This window comes from Habropoda laboriosa, unplaced genomic scaffold, assembly GCF_001263275.1.
Source record: "Habropoda laboriosa isolate 0110345459 unplaced genomic scaffold, ASM126327v1 scaffold88, whole genome shotgun sequence".
Taxonomy (NCBI): domain Eukaryota; kingdom Metazoa; phylum Arthropoda; class Insecta; order Hymenoptera; family Apidae; genus Habropoda; species Habropoda laboriosa.
In genome coordinates, this window is record NW_017100219.1 from 1,499,493 (window position 1) to 1,515,804 (window position 16,312).

A 16,312-nucleotide genomic window follows, 5' to 3' on the forward strand; every position below is an offset into this window, starting at 1 on the left:
ACATCGTCAAGTCACACCGTCTACCCAAACGACACATCGATGGGTCACGTCGGCAAAGAAGAGCATCGATGACCCACGACGGTGGGTCATCACACTGTCCTGAACGTGTTAAGAAATAACGTACATACAAAAACGGACAGGCTCTGTTTCTAAGCGGAACAGCTGTTCCACCCCCTCCTGGGCGTCTCGTCGTGAGATCTGCCGGTATTCGGTCTATCTGAAGGAACTATCGTGCGGAGGTGGTTTCGAGAGGGCAACAGGAGGTGGAAGGTAGGTATACACGAGCAGCTGGATCTGTAAGGACTCGAAAAACTCTCCGGTCACGCCTTCCTCCCGCATTGTTCGTATGTAACGTTGCTCTCTTTCACCCCCGAGGGAAAAGAAGAAAAAAAGGAAAAAAAGAAGAGGAGGAAATTCATACGATCGAACAAAATCTTGGATCACCGTCTTGAGAAACGTTCTTGCATATCTCCACCTTTTTGATCTCCTGTTTCCATTAATCGGGGGCACGATTGCTAGGACAATTTCAGCGAGGATCCACGATACACGGTATCGTGCGATGTTTCTTGTTTTCGTCGTGATAAAATGGTCCCGTTCACCTTGGCTATTCGATGTTAAAAATGGAAACCGAGCGTTCCACATGCCGCAGCGAAACGAACGCATTATATACGCACGTTCGAACCGCAAATGTCACGAAACCTTTCCATTGGACAGGGGCGAACGAAGGAAGGAGCGAGCGAACGAACGTCTTTCTCTTTGGCTTCTCTGTCCTCTCTAGCTGGATCACACGAAAGGTTAATATGCCGAGAAATGAAACGAAACACGGCGTTGCACGCACGGCTACAAAGTGGAGAGGAACATCCTGTGTTAAACGTTCCGTCCTCCTCCTTCCCCTCTCGCCAAGGCCATCGTTGCACGCATCATTTTTCTGCCGTGGATAAACTAGCTCAATTACTCGCGACCGTGTTCCCATCGAACGTGTCTGTACTACCCGGAGACGAAAAAGAGAAAAGAAATGAAAGAAAGAAACGTAATAAGTGTAATAATTATTCCAGATCATTATGCGTCATTTGCTGTAGTTAGAGATGCAGGGTAAAAGATAGTTGGAACTACATAGTTGGAAATAAGGTAATGGAGTAATAAAAACGAGCAGGAAATCCTTTTAAGTTTATCTCTCTATGTCTCGAGAACTCACCTTCTCTCTCGCGAGAACTCTCGGGAAGTCTCTTTCTCTCGAGAGAACTCTTTCTCTCTCTTGAGAACTCTCAAAATTCTCGAACTCTATTTCTCTCTTGAGAACTCTCTCTCATGAGAACTCCCTCTCTCTCCAGAACTCTCTTTCTCTCTCATAAGAACTCTCTCTCTCTCTCTTAAGAACTCTCTCTCTCTCGAGAACTCTCTCTCTCATGAGAACTCTCTCTCTCTCTCTCTCTCTCTCGAGGACTCTCTTTCTCTCTCATGAGAACTCTCTCTCTCTCTCTCTCTCTCGAACCCTCTTTCTCTCTCTCATGAGAACTCTCTCTCTCTCATGAGAACTCTTTCTCTCTCGAGAACTCTCTTTCTCTCTCATGAGAACTCTCTTTCTCTCTCATGAGAACTCTCTTTCTCTCTCATGAGAACTCTCTTTCTCTCTCATGAGAACTCTCTTTCTCTCTCATGAGAACTCTCTTTCTCTCTCATGAGAACTCTCTTTCTCTCTCATGAGAACTCTCTTTCTCTCTCATGAGAACTCTCTTTCTCTCTCATGAGAACTCTCTCTCTCTCTCTCTCTCTCTCGAGGACTCTCTTTCTCTCTCATGAGAACTCTCTTTCTCTCTCATGAGAACTCTCTTTCTCTCTCATGAGAACTCTCTCTCTCTCTCTCTCTCTCGAACCCTCTTTCTCTCCCATGAGAACTTTCTCTCTCTCTCTCATGAGAACTCTCGAAAACTCTCTCTCTCTCGAAAACTCTCTCTCTCTCGAGAACTCTTTCTCTCTCTTGAGAACTCTCAAAAACTCTCTCTCTCTCGAACTCTCTTGAAAACTTTCTCCCTCTCTTGCAAGAACTCTCGAAAACTCTCTCTCTCTCTCGAGAACTCTCTCTCTCTCTCTCTCATGAGAACTCTCTCTCTCTCTCTCGGGGACTCTCTCTCTCATGAGAACTCTCGAAAACTCTCTCTCGAGAACTCTTTTTCTCTCTCGAGAACGCTCTCTCTCTCTCTCGAGAACACCCTCCTTCTAAAAAGAGAGAGAAGCAGAGCGACACGAGAGGGTGAACGGTAGATTTCTGGTTGGCGTGTGCCATCGTTTCCGAATGTTGCCTCTGTTCCACGAAGAATTCCAAAATTTCCAGAGCATCTGCATCTCGGAGCCAGCTGCGCCACCCCCTTCGCCACTTATCCTCTACGTCTATGACGGTGACGCGAGCGGTACACAAACGAGAGGACGGACATTTCCATCTGGCGATGAGAAGGAGCTTTAACGGAATCCTGTGTAGGAGGAAGGTTCAGATACCAGCCAGGTATACACATATAACGTGTCGAATGTGAAAAAGGATTCCAACCGGGTGGATTGTCGTACTACGAAAAAAAATACACACTACGAACGTCGCTGTTTGGAAAATCGGAACACTGTTTCGCTACAGGGTAGACACCACGCGCCCCGTTGTTCAACCGCAGATGACCAAACATGTCTGGATAGTGTCGAATTTCGGTTGTGAAGGTGCACTTAGGCACATGGCCCACGCGAACGATTTCTGTTTGTTTTCAGGTTCGCTGCGGTGAGACGTGCACGTGGAAAGCCAGCTTTGTTTTCTTAGCCACGCTACAGGGTACCTGAGTGCACAGGTGATTGCGAACACGTCCTCCTTTGTTCCATCTCTCTCTTTCTTCCTCGCCTCCCTTGTCCTCTCTGCCCTTTGTCCACGAACTCTGTCGCTCGATAACATTTCCAGCAGCTTCCGGAGATACGTATCATCGCTGCGTCGTTAATATACGAGATACAGATTCTAACAGGGGCAACTTTGTATCGGGACGGGGAGCGAGTATAGTCGATGGAAGAAATATGGCGAAATCGTAAATTAAAGAGATATGTCACTTTGAGCTGTTTAAAAATAGCTGAAGTTTGGGAATTTTTTTCGTAGGAAAGTAGTAAATTAAATGGTTCCATTTTTTTTACGGGATGTGAATGTAACTTTCAGCTTTCTTCTTCAATTTTTTAAAAGTGAAATTGTTAGAAAATGAACGAAAAATGGCGGAGTTATTTGTTATTGCCGGCAAGGTTTCGAACGCCTTAAATAAAAAATTCTTCCTGATTTATGAATAAAAATGTATCATCTACAGTGCGGAGTAGGATTTTTCAAAAATTGTAATTATTATAGAAACGGTGGCAGTCTGAAGATGGAAACCCTCCTTTTACCAAAACAATCAAGTTTAAACCTTTCTAAACTAAGATATCGAGAAAATTGTACAGTATATTGTAGGTAATACATTTTTATTTATAAACCGAAAAGTATTTTTTACTGTAGACGTTTCAATCCTCGCCGGTAGAAGAGGTTTCGCAATTAGCAAATAATTCCTCCATTTTGCAACATTTTCACTTTTCAAAAATTGCGGAAGAAATCTAAAAGTTACGTTTACATCCTCCGGAAAGAATTGAAACTTTTCCTTTACTAGTTGCCTATAAAAAAAATTTCCAAACTTCACCTATAATATTTTCAGACGTCTCGGAGTGTGTATAGTTTGTAAAAGAAATATAACATAAATTAAAGCAATCAGTAACAACGCTAATTTTACGTTTCCAATTGGGAATTTTTACAATTTTAATTTGTCAATATGATTCTTTTTATTATATTTTCTTAGAGAGAAGTCTTTTAATTTATTTAATATCAATATTATTTTCACTTCTTATTTTAGGTTTGCCCTTATTAACTAATAAATGATTTATACATAAGACACGCTTCACGCGATTCTAACCGAGCCATCGAGCTCCCATCTTCCAAAATTTCTGTCTTCGCTATCTCGCCAAATTTCTTCCATCGACTATACCATCGAACGGACAGATTGGTAACGATCGGATCCTTATCGTTGCGTGAAACGTTAGATCCTCGCGGCTTTTTCCCTTTGATGTTTCGAACAGATAGATTGTACACCGATCGTTTGGACGTTGGTTCGATGATGAGTGGAGTCGACCAGCGCGAGTGGATTCACGAAAAAGGAAGAGTTTGTCGTCCGCCGCGGCCAAGTGACGTTCCGTTCCTTTTCTTTCTTTCTGTCGCCCGTTCGCAGCATATGCTGCCAGCTGCTCGGACCGTCCACCAAAAGGGTTCAGTCTCGAATTTTCAAATTCCATTCTTCGCGATTTCTTTCCATCCTCTCTCTTTGTCCAATTCTGACCGTTCGCCGCGGCCAACCAGACCTTCTCCTTCTTTCCAACTCCGAACGTCCACGCTTGCGAATTTCTACTTTCCCGACGATAATGATAACAACGTCTTTGTCAATTCACCCTTTAACTCTCATCCGTCCCTCGGTTTCGCACCTTAATAGGTCCCCCGGTGTTAATTTGACACAGTGGTGAAAAATCCATTAAACGAAAAGATGAATAATTAATTTTCTACAAATAGCCGAATAATACAATTTCTCACCGGAAAAATGTGTCGAATTGACACGAGGGACGGGCGAGGGTTAACGGTGTAATTATCCGCTGTGCGCGACACGATTTTTGCAGGAACGTGGGGCATGGTTGTAATCAGAAGCGCACGATCCTTACTTGAAAATTCTTACTTGCAACGATGAATTATTTCAACTATGCTGCGCAGAGCGTGATAACAGGTTCGACACATCATTTTAGTGCAACCATAAGTGTGTTACACCGAGAAAATGTATTGTTCGACTAAACAGTCGTCGCAAAATTATCGAGATCCAGAGGAAAGTGATTTTAGTCTAGAATTTCGTTCAATCCTTTGACAGTCTGAAAAAATTTAGATTTCACACGTATCTTCTTAACAGTCGTTGTGTGATCGTTTGTGATAGTTATGATAATAACACGTCGGCCCTTTCTTACGTTCTTCCTGAAAGTCTCTCTCGAGTTAAACAGTTAGATATTTCTACTGTTATGTGGAATTGGTTTAATAATATGTTGTGAGTGATGCCGTGAATGTAGTGTGTTTGTCGAATCGTCTCGAGATTTGGAAAACGAGCGGATCGTACAGGGTAACAGGGGGTAAAAACAGTAGATTGTTTGCGAGATTTAATAAGAGACCGTTGATCAGATTATCATTATTCCTTAAACTTTCCTTAAACTTAAACATTTTAGACCTTAAATATTAACAATTACAAATCGATCAAATATATCTATTAAAATACAATTACTTATTTTATATATATCAATTGAGCATATATTAACATTTCTACGTCTATTCTATAAATCAATCAAAAACAATAGGTACCTCTACATCTATTCTATATAAACTTTATAAAACAATAAAATACATATATTAAAATACCTGCATCTATTCTATAAATCGTTCGAATAATCTATTAAAATACACTTACCTATTTTATAATTACTTTATAAATCAATTGAATGTATTTATTAAGGTATATTCATCTATTACTAACCCCAAATCGATTGCAGTAACTATTTAGGAGCGAGCTAAATTTATACCTATCAATTAGTATACAGGTTAATTAATTACTCTTGGAGTCTCGGGGGTTAAGTCGAGACTCCAAGAGGTTAATAAATTTTAAATTAAACTAACAAATATAAATAAATCTATCAAATATAAATTTATACCTATCAATTAGTATACAGGTTAGATGTAATTAAATGTTGTATTTCTGTCTTTCATTCTTTTCGTTTTTGTTTATTATTTTTACGAGTCTCGTGCGTTTTATGTTGCAATCAAATAATTTACATTTTCTTCTTACCCTGTCGCTGCTCAATTTGCGACAATCTTCAAATTATAAAGACGGATTTATTACCAATTAGGTTATACAGTTAGTGATGTATTTCAAAGTGAAATAAAGTTTCTATGGCTTCTTACGGCATTTTCAATCTTGAGTACTTCTGACACTGGAAAATTAGTGCACTTTACTGTGCTATTCATTTTCTTCGCGATTCCCACGAACTGTAATCCTTTCAAAATTTTTTGCACACGTCATCTAGTAAACTAATCTTTCTAACTTCTCAACAAAAAAGTCAAGTCGTTTGGCCCAATTTTAAAAAAGTTATTCCGTTTTATAGGGTGACCTAATACTTGTGGACGGTAGTGTACATTGTATGTCGTTCGACTATGTAAGTGCAAACCCGTGCAACGGATTTTCAAACTCGACTTTCTCAAAAACTAAGACTAGGATGAGAAAATTTTATTCTACATTCTTTATTTATTTTGTATATAAGGTATCGCCTACTACGTGTGTTTATAGTTATTATCAAATTATTGTTATAAAATATATTGCTATTGAACTTATCATCACGTGTTATACAACTACATGTTAAAGGGTTAAAGTGCCGCCGTAGAAATAAGATACTAATAGTACGTCACGAAATTGATTTTGAAGACGCACCCCAAATTTACGGGACGATTTTCAGAAAAGAATGTTTTATTAGGTATATAAAGATATTTTCAAATTTTTACTTAATTTATTTACTGTTGAAATAATTCGTACTGGCGATATTCACTCATCTCGTTAGTGTCGCCGTTCGAACTCCTCTAACAGCCTCGACACAGTACAAAGGTTCGTATTTTAATTTCCAATTTTCCGCACTCCAATTTAAGTCGATTTTTCTATGTAAAAAGGTGCGTCTTACGGTCCGAAAAATACGGTAATACGAAGAGAATTGCAACTGTGAATTGATAAAAATTTGTGGTATTATCGTTGTGCAAAAACAATTGCAAATTTAAGAAATTTATTCAAGCCGTCGTATTCTATGTAAAGAATAACGAAAATTTGTCCTCTTCCATTTTCCTCGTAAATCTACCATTTAGGAGGAAAAACGCGGGGAACTAATAGAACGTGGACACCCTGTATATCTTAACTGACATACGATACTAACTTTGGTGAAGAAATGTAACTGAAATGGTACAATACTTTCTGTACGAACATAATGGCTGTCCTAATACTCATAAACGCCAGTGCACGCCTTTCGTAAGTAAACGGTTGCTTTTTCAGGGTGCATACAGGGTGAGCCACTTAAAACGTACCACCTAATTGTCTTCGCTATTGTGGCAGAGAAAACTTTTGTACGCAATTTAAATGGTTTCGAAGTGTGAATAAGGTGGAAGAAAAGGTAAAAAATGAAAAAACTTTCACATTTGATTTAAAATTGTAGAGTTTGACACTAGGTTTGCGTGATTTTCACGCATTTCGAATTTCACGAGGAAAATTACAGGAGTCGTTTACATTTCTTTCCTACCACTCACGCTTGTTATAAATGTTAAAGAAACTGCGTGGTTTTCATTCGTGCGTCAGTTCGACACGTGTACGTAGAGATAGGTAATAAGAAATTTCTGTAAACCTAGTGTTAAGGTCACATTAAATGCACATCAACGCCTTCTACACATATACATATTCGTATAAAAAGAAACATGCGTGATCTGTTAAAAAAAAAGTCTATCGTATTCACCTTTCGAAGCCATTTAAATAAAGAAGATAATTAACCTGTTTCGCTTAGCCCACCCTGTACACACGTTTCCCATAACCAAAGGGATAATCGTGAGATTCGTGCCAAAATAACAGCGAGAAATTGAAAAAAGGGAGAGCAAGTGGGCATGTTTTGCATGGAAACGAAGTACAACGTGGTGAAAGAGAAAATTGGCCAACTCGGTGGCCGTTTAAACCGTGTTTCGTCTATTACAACGTTCAGGCGCGTGGAAAATGATCGGGCCCTGCTCGTAATCGTCTTGGGCCCGGGCTGAAAGTCGCCGGTATTAACTACATCCTGACACGCGGAACCCCTGCGGATCGGTTTCTCTCTAATTTTCGACGATGCACTGACGTCACCGTGTTCCCCGTGTGTTCCGGTCTGGGTGTCGGGGACCGGAAGTAACGAACTCCGGTTGGGGAGAGCGCGGGGCCTTCGAACTGAAAAATCCCCCACGGATATATCGGCGTTCTCGCGTTTAAATAAGGAGGAAGTCGCTGTTCCCTTCGAGGACCCCCTTTCTACGATCGTTGCCTTCCGAGACGAAATTCGGGGGAAAAAATATGAAAATATCGTCTGCTGTTGTTGTATGTTAAAATGTCTACGTTATTGCGTAACTTTGTCAGGTGAACGCAAGTAACGTTGAGCGAGGGACAAATGTTTTTAATCATTTTTATCGTATCTCTTCTTTTTTTTTTTATTTTTGCACGTCTGCAACTAATTCCTGAAAAAGTGCAATGTTGTTTCATTACTTTCTTTCATTTTTCGTATTGTGCTATACTTTCGATTTTATGGCAAAAATAAATGGCACACATAGTTCTATACGCCTAGGAAATAATTAGAAAAATATGAAAGTCTCGTACATTCCAATGAATTTTTATTAACTATTTATAACTATAATTTTTATTAACCCTCTATTGTAAGTGTTTTAAACTTGTAGAATTTTTTTCAGAGTTAAAATAGTCTACATCAGGTGATCCCGTAAGAAAAATATTTGAATGGAAATTCGAAGAATTTCTACAGCGACGATATAACGACCTTACCAAAAGAACGAAAAGAATTTTTGCAATGAGAAGACGCTTACGCTTTTTCTATCAAATTTAAAGGTTCCTTGGGAATATTCATCTAAATTCTAAAATTCGACGCGAACTTACAGGATGACCCTGATACTTCAGATTTGAAATGCACAAAAATGTGAAAATCATGGATTTCTAGTGTGCTACTCTTCAGTCCCACTGGGACTTAAAGGGTTAACACGTCACACGTATGTGTGACGCATCAATTCCCACGATGGAACGGTATTATCCATTACAACACATCGCACAAATTCCCCAGTTTGAGTATTCGATAAATATTAAGTACACATAGATCCCTCGTATCGATAAAAAATTCGAATATTAAAAACATGAATCAAAATAATTCGTAGGATAGAAGACGATGCTTCAACAAAACCTTGGCAACGAACACGTTAACCTAATAGCAGCATCTAGAAGGCGTCTAAAATAAAAAAAACAAAAAAAAAAAAATCTGTGAGAGCAATCAAAAACCTCGGTAATAATCGTTACGCCGGCTGGCCATCGTGGTCACGGTGTTCACCTGTCCATGCTTTTGGTCATACTCGAAGCCTGGCTGCACGTATACACGAACGCACGTGAGCTCGTGTGCCCGCATGATCTACGGTGCACCGTGTTTTTCAGCTCGGTTTCTGTAACGGTCGAATTTACCCCCATCGCTACGAAACCGTGATACACAAGAGCCGTGTCCTTCCATTTTCATATATTTGTCAAATTCTGCTACATTTCCCTTCTACTAGCGAAACCGATCGCAATTACAACGTTCCACTGTCACGTGTTACAATTGTGACGCGCACTAATCTGGTTAGAGTGTCGAAAAGGGGAATATAGAAAAGGGCGTGTTTGCAAGGAGAGAGTCCAGTGGGGGTATCGAAGACCTTGTACCAAAATGAAATTCCGACCTTGGATGACATTCACAATACGCCATACAAAAACACGAACCCCTATCGCTTTGCGTATTTCTGACGCAACGTCACCTCTACGAGTAGAAACAGTACGTATGTGTGTACTTACGTCTGTATGCCGGTGCAAGAAAATCGAATCGACGTAAAATAACGAACAACGTGGTGTGTTTCATCGCGATCAAGGTGTTTCCTGATCATTGTTGCAAAAGCGTTGCCGGCCCCTAGAGAGAAAAAGAATCGCGACGGTGAATTTTCAACGCGAAACTTGTTCCTACGTCGCCTCTCCCTCTCTTTCACCGCCTGGTCCACCTGCTCTCGAACGATCGTTCTTTTTTCTCTTTTTCGTTTTTTTGCTCTTTCGTTCGGGCGCAGAACGCCAGGCTTCCCGTGAAAACACAGACGGAGCCACGTAATTCTTGACGTTCGCACGAACTCATCCCTTCACCAGACTGCTCGGGTAATTTCGAGTAATTAGACTGTGCGCGAGCTTTCGAAGATTTTTCGCCTGTATAATTAAAGACGATCGATCGTAACTTGCCGATTTAACAACGTACGACAAGGTTTCCATGCGGACGAATCGTCGCCGATGTTATCGGTCAATACATACTGGCTGTAGATAGCGTTCCCGAAGGAACGTAATACAATGGACAAAAAGATAGTAGGTAGGAGAGTAGCCGAGAATCGTGTGACGTTGTAGACGCACGCGCGGAGAAACGCGAGGATAAAAAGGGAAGGAGAACGATGGAAAGAGGAAGCACGCGGCGCACTCGAACAGGAGAACAGTCCGCGGCGTGATCGTGATCGCTCTATACGTCGTGCTACTTAGAAACAAATAAAAGGTAGGCTTTATGGCGCGAGCCTCTTCCCTTCTCTGACCAAAATCGCTTAGCATAATCCGTTGGACGTTGGTTCGTGGGACGAACGAGTGAGAGAGAGAGAGGGGGGTGAAGGGGGGAGAGAACGATACTACGGAACGAGGAAAGTAGCGTGGCCTGTTGGACGGACAAAGCGAGACTGCGTTGGTGAAAGGGAAACGGAACGATGCCAAGTGCGCGCCATTTCTACCGCGCAGCCACGTTGGCGCACCAATCAGATTTGAATTCGAGCAGCCGGTGGAAGGGCACCGGACCTCGTGGCTGCGGCGAACGGCGGACTTGAAACAAGCCTCGTCGCCTTGAAGATTCAACCAGAACGAGTCTGGCCGTCGTACGGTGAAGACCAAGGGCTTCGCTCATCTTACAAGTCTAGTTCGGGTCTGGTGATTTTGTCGAAGAAGAGGGGGAGAATCTTCGAGAAAAAGTTGACAGAAAAGTCGGAGGAAATTGAACGAGACTTCGCGAGAATCGCTGGCGGTGGAACACTGAACGCAGGGAAACGAGGAAAACGGGCCAGAGCGCATCGTTCGATACGGCTGTGTTGGAATCATTGGAAATTCGTCGCGGAGCGGACCGCTCTCGTTCAGAATCGTCGGAAAAGTGGTGAAGCCGCATACGTATCATCGAGTGAGAGTTTCCGTATTATTCGTTCGCTCCGGATTTGTCGTCGAAACAGAAGAAGTTTTCGAGATGCTGGCAGCTTCGATCTGTCGCGAAGTTCACTTCACAGTGTTGTCCAGCACGACGATGGCTTCACGCGTACCACGTTGCCTGTTCGGCAAACCGAACTCGAGGGAAACCGTGGAGATGCTCCAAGAGGCGTTGGACGCCGAACGGAGTAAATTCGCGAAGCGATGGGGCGTCGATCCCCGTTCAGAGGACAAAGAGAATAATTATCAGAGGAAGCATCACGACAAGTACGAGCAGTCGCCAAGGAAACGAAGCAATCCGTACTCGAAACAGACGAGTATTCACGGTGAGTACACAGATATTTTCTCGATTGATAATCGTCGCCCGATTATATTAGAACGCCATGGTCGAGGCTACGCGCGACTCGGAATATACCACTACACGGGGCTAGATTTCTCCGCGGTGAAAAGATAATGGAGCAAACGACTCTTCTCGGTTTGTACGCGGCGGTGCATCAAGCGTGTGACTCAGCGCTACTTGGAAAGCTCGCGGTTATGGAGTTTCATAAGCTTCCCATAAATGGTAACGAGCTCTAAGTAGTCTGCTCCAGTTTGATCGTATAAATTCCTTCGTTCTTGTCTCGCTCCGTCTCGACGTAAAATGGCGGGAAACTCATTTTGGAGGTTACTGTTAATTAACGTCGTTCCACTTGCATAGTGAACTCCAAAATGATTAAACGTTTACACATTTTCTGACAAATTTGGTTAAAAAAAATATTCACACAGAGAGAGCGAGAGAGTAATACGTTAGAGAAAATACGAAGAAAACCGAGATAAACTTGAGCGTAGGCATGGTGGTTGGTGAGAGAGCATCGCAGGTTTTTGGCGGGAAAGCGCGAGCGTTCGGCGAGGAAAGGGAAGGTATATACGAGAGGCGCAGGCGCAGGCCGGTCGCGTGGCTCCGACCTGTTTTCTTAGTCTAGCCTCGCTCCGCGCCTCTTCCGCCTTCTCCCTCCCTCTTCTGGCCCTCCTCGAGAGAGCTTCTGGTTTTACGCGCGGCCATCCAGACGAAACTTTCGACCCTGCCGCCCGTCGCTGCCGCCGCCGTCGTGGCTGACCGCTATCGCTTTCCAAAATTACAAACCCATCGTTAGTCGGACCCTGTGTAGACCTTCCCTTTCTTCTCCTCTGCTCTCGTCAGCCATCCATTAGGCGCGCACGTATAGTCTCTTCGAAAGCGTAATCTCGTTCATTTTGCTCGATCGATTCGATCGTATCACGAGAGGGGGGAGAGAACAAGAGGAACACGTTTCCTCCCGGTTGCATTACTTACCACTGACGCAGATAGAAAGAGTGACGAATCATTATAAATACGGTCTAGAAAGTGTTTCCCGTAGAAAACGTTTGACTAGTGAATCACGCGGAATGAGTCACGAGTCCACCGCGTTCGACGGTGGACGAAATACCTGAAGGGTCCTCTCTGACTCATCCAAGGGCCCCAGTTTTCAACGAGCAAGACCAACTTGCGATCGGATTCTTCGAATTCCTCGGGCCGAAATCATACGGGGAGGTTATACCTGAAATTGCCCGACCAAATGCACCATGGATATCATGTCTTATCGACCATGTGCATACTTCGTTCGTGGCTTTTTCAGAGCAATTATTTCGTTACTTAGCGTACTACCTGTATTTTCCAGGAATTATTACTCTCTGTACGTACTATGCGGAGGCGAGATGGCGGTGCACCGACTGCAAGCTAAAACAGCACATTGGACGCTCCACTCAATGCATCAGAAGAAATCTTACTTTTAGGGTATCACACTCGGTCGAATTTCTTTCGTTCGCGTTCTTCTCGATACGATCGCTGTTATACTACAGTCACTTAGATTGGAGATTGAGCGAAGCTAAAACAAAACATTGGACGCTCCATCTAATGTCCTCGAAGAAATCTTACTTTTGTTGTATTCCGCGGCTCGCGATTCCTTGCGTTGGTTTATTATTTTCAATAGGTACGCGGTAGGAGAGCCTGACGGAAACTGGGACGAAATAAGGATGCTACTCTGCGCGTAGTACTATTCGACTTTATTCGACAGTTCGGTGACGTTCGGTGCGTGAAGACCACTAGACAAAAATCTGCTGTTTCGACGGAAAAGGTTTCTAGATATAGGTTCGGTAAGTACGAGAGTAGGGGTTGGTCCCAGAGGTGAATGTAGGGAGAGGCGGTGAGGTCTAGGTTCAGCGCTGAGTAAAGGATGATGTGGAGGTCTAGGTTTCGGGGTGACTAACGTTAGGATGATGCGGATTTGTTTACAGTTAAGGAAAGGAGGCAGGATGACTAAAAACTAACGAAAGATAGGAGAGAGGTATACGACACTTTTAGGGTCCTCGCTCTGTCGAATTTCTTTCGTTCGCGTTCTTCTAGATACGATCGCTGTTATACTACAGTCACTTAGAGTGGAGGTTGAGCGGAGGTAAAACAGAACATTGGACGCTCCACCTAATACCTTCGAAGAAATCTCACTTTTAGTGTCCTCACTCTAGGTATAGGTATCCTCGGTATCATATCAGAGGATACTATAGAGTGAGAATACTTAGATACCCATGGTATCTCCCTCGGTCGAATTTCTCTCGTTGACGTTCTTCTAGATACGATCGACTCACAACCAATAATAATAATGCTTGCGAATAGATGTGTCGCTGTTACACTACAGTCACTTAGATTGGAGGTTGAGAGGATGATTTTCCTGTCCTCTGTACTGTTTTAGCTATTAGTGTTCCAACATCTCATCTCCGCATAACTGCGCTGAAAAGAGACGCGAAAAAGAAGAGCGCACGGTAGAGTCTCTACAAATGAGTCTGTTACGATAACACGTTGCTGAGCTTGTCGTTGAAGTGAAAAGTCAACGGAGCGAGACACAGCGACAAACCCTTTTCCACCAGCACCTGTTAACCCACGCTTAGCCTCTACGACGATTTCAGTGTCTCTTTTTCCCACGATTAAATCAGACTCGCGAACACGCGATACCAGCCACGGGACCTTCCGAAGGTCGCGCAACACCTGTCGCTACCGTAATTTCCACTGCGTTCACCCATTTCGTTGCTGCTACCAGACTGAAGAAAGGGACATTCGACGTCGAAATTGGAAGATTCCATCCCGATTCCTTTAACTTCACGCTACGAATCGTTAGAGACCTTCTTCTTTCCCCTACCTCTAAACGTCTTGAAAAGACGGTATTTGGAATGGAACGAAGGAAGAATTCAGGTTCTTCTTCGCGCGTGTTCTTTCGGGTGAATCGAGAAGGAACTGTGACCTCCTTTTCTCGAATCGTCCGGTGGAAATTCTCTCGGTTCGATAGAAAAACTCTCGAGGTGAACGAGGGTGGAGGGATCCGGGGACGGACAAAGGTAATCTCGATCTTTGTTCAGGAAATCTCGTTTCTCGAAACATATGGACAGGTAGTAGACGTAGGTTCGCCGCGCGATACACGAGGGAAACCGAGGCACCGGGGTGGAGAGAGATATTTCGTGGCGTGGCCGAGGAGGCTAGGCGAGGAAACAGATGTTGACAGGCGAAATCCTCGACGGAATTCAAGCCGGGAGGAGAGAAACCAGAGGACGACGTTGGTCGAGGAAGCTTGGTTTCGCGCGCGCCATATGGCGGACCAGCGCGAAAAGGGTGGAGAAGGAGGAGGAGGAGAGAAAGGATCGGCGTGTCCTCGGACATGTGGCCACCTCGCCGATTTCATCGGTGGCCTGTGCGCTTGTCATTATCGAGAAACGAGCGTTCCTCGAATTAAACACTTCCCTTTTGCGGACAGAATCCAGATGAAAGGTCGTCGATAAGATTTATAGATCGTTAGATTGTCCCTCCCTAATTCCAATCGTTACTTCCAATCTCTTTCAAAAAATGGAATCGGGCAGAAAAAAAAGAAACGGGAACAATGTAAACAAGAAGTTGCCAGCGTGATGCCATTAACGCGAAATCGCACCTGCGGGCTCAGAGAAAGGGACGAGAGATCGAGTAAAAAGGGAGACAGCAAGGGCGCTCAGGTGGTTACCTGATCAAAAATAGACTGTCCACGAGATGTTTTGTCCGTCCGTGGCTTTTGTTGTGGAAATTTTCGTGCTTCTCGCGTGGTCTCGCCTCTCTCTCTCTCTCTCTCTCTCTCTCTCTCTCTCTCTCTCTTACTCTGTTAAACCGCGTCTCTAGAAGCTCTGACCCTTCTCGTTTTGCAAGAGATGTCGCAACGGGTTCCGTTGAAAAATTTCTTCCGTTCCTTCTTTTTCTTTTTGGAAAAAGAATATATATATAGACGCATACGTTAGTCGAGAAAGTGACTAGAGTTTGGTTATTGTTATGCGTCGAGCGCCGCGCGTATCGTACAGTAAATTTTAATTGACCACAAAATGTGCATACTAATCTAAAACTTGGCCTGTTTCGTTTGTTGCAGATTACTGGCGAGCTCGGAAGGTATGCGAGGTGAATAAGAAGCCCCTTGCATCATCGGTGGACGCGGCGAAGCAGCAGAGCGACGCGACGAAAGCGTCGAAAACGATGAAATCATCGAAGAAGGCGGCGCAGAATTGAAGGAGATGAAGAAACGCGTATTTAATTGCGTACTCCCCCTCCCCCGAATCGTATATATGATCCCTGTATATTTATTCGTCGTTCTTCCGCGATACACGTCGACGTGTTTGTACATTTCGCTCGATCGTCGACGTTCTTCCACGATTTAAGCGTTAATTACCAATCGTTAATTATATATCGTAACGTTTACTGTAAATACTGCGTCACAGGTGATAATATTTGTACGTATACGGAGGTTTGGACGAGCTCACTTCTCTCGTTTCGCTTTCTTCGCGACGTGACAACGTAGCCCAACCGCGAGAGTAGGATAGTTTTGACCGCGACGAGACAAGTCTTTCGCCGTGGCCAAAGCGTGACGCGGTTGACGCCGATAGGTTGTTTAAATTGAGACATCGTAGAAGTGAGCCGTCGAGAGCCTGAATCGGTTGATTCTTCCACGAATCAACACAATGCAGCGCCTCCAAAGAATAACTGATTACGAAAGTGAAACTCCACGTTGTTTAATCTCGTCCGCCGAGATATCGGAGAAAGTCCTATGTATATCTGAGCCACTTAGGATTATAGAAAACTCTAGTCATCTAGTTATTTAAGCGAAATCAAACAATAAACGGCCGTGCTT

General features: G+C 43.3%; 1 protein-coding gene across 1 annotated transcript; it reads left to right on the forward strand.

Annotated features, from left to right (window-relative positions):
• Window positions 1-11,166: 11,166 nt before the first annotated feature.
• LOC108570991 lies at window positions 11,167-15,730 on the forward strand. Its single transcript, XM_017932937.1, has 2 exons — window positions 11,167-11,452; window positions 15,557-15,730. The coding sequence occupies exons 1-2, from the start codon at window positions 11,167-11,169 to the stop codon at window positions 15,691-15,693; spliced, it is 423 nt and encodes a 140-aa protein (XP_017788426.1). The 3' UTR covers window positions 15,694-15,730.
• Window positions 15,731-16,312: the final 582 nt, after the last annotated feature.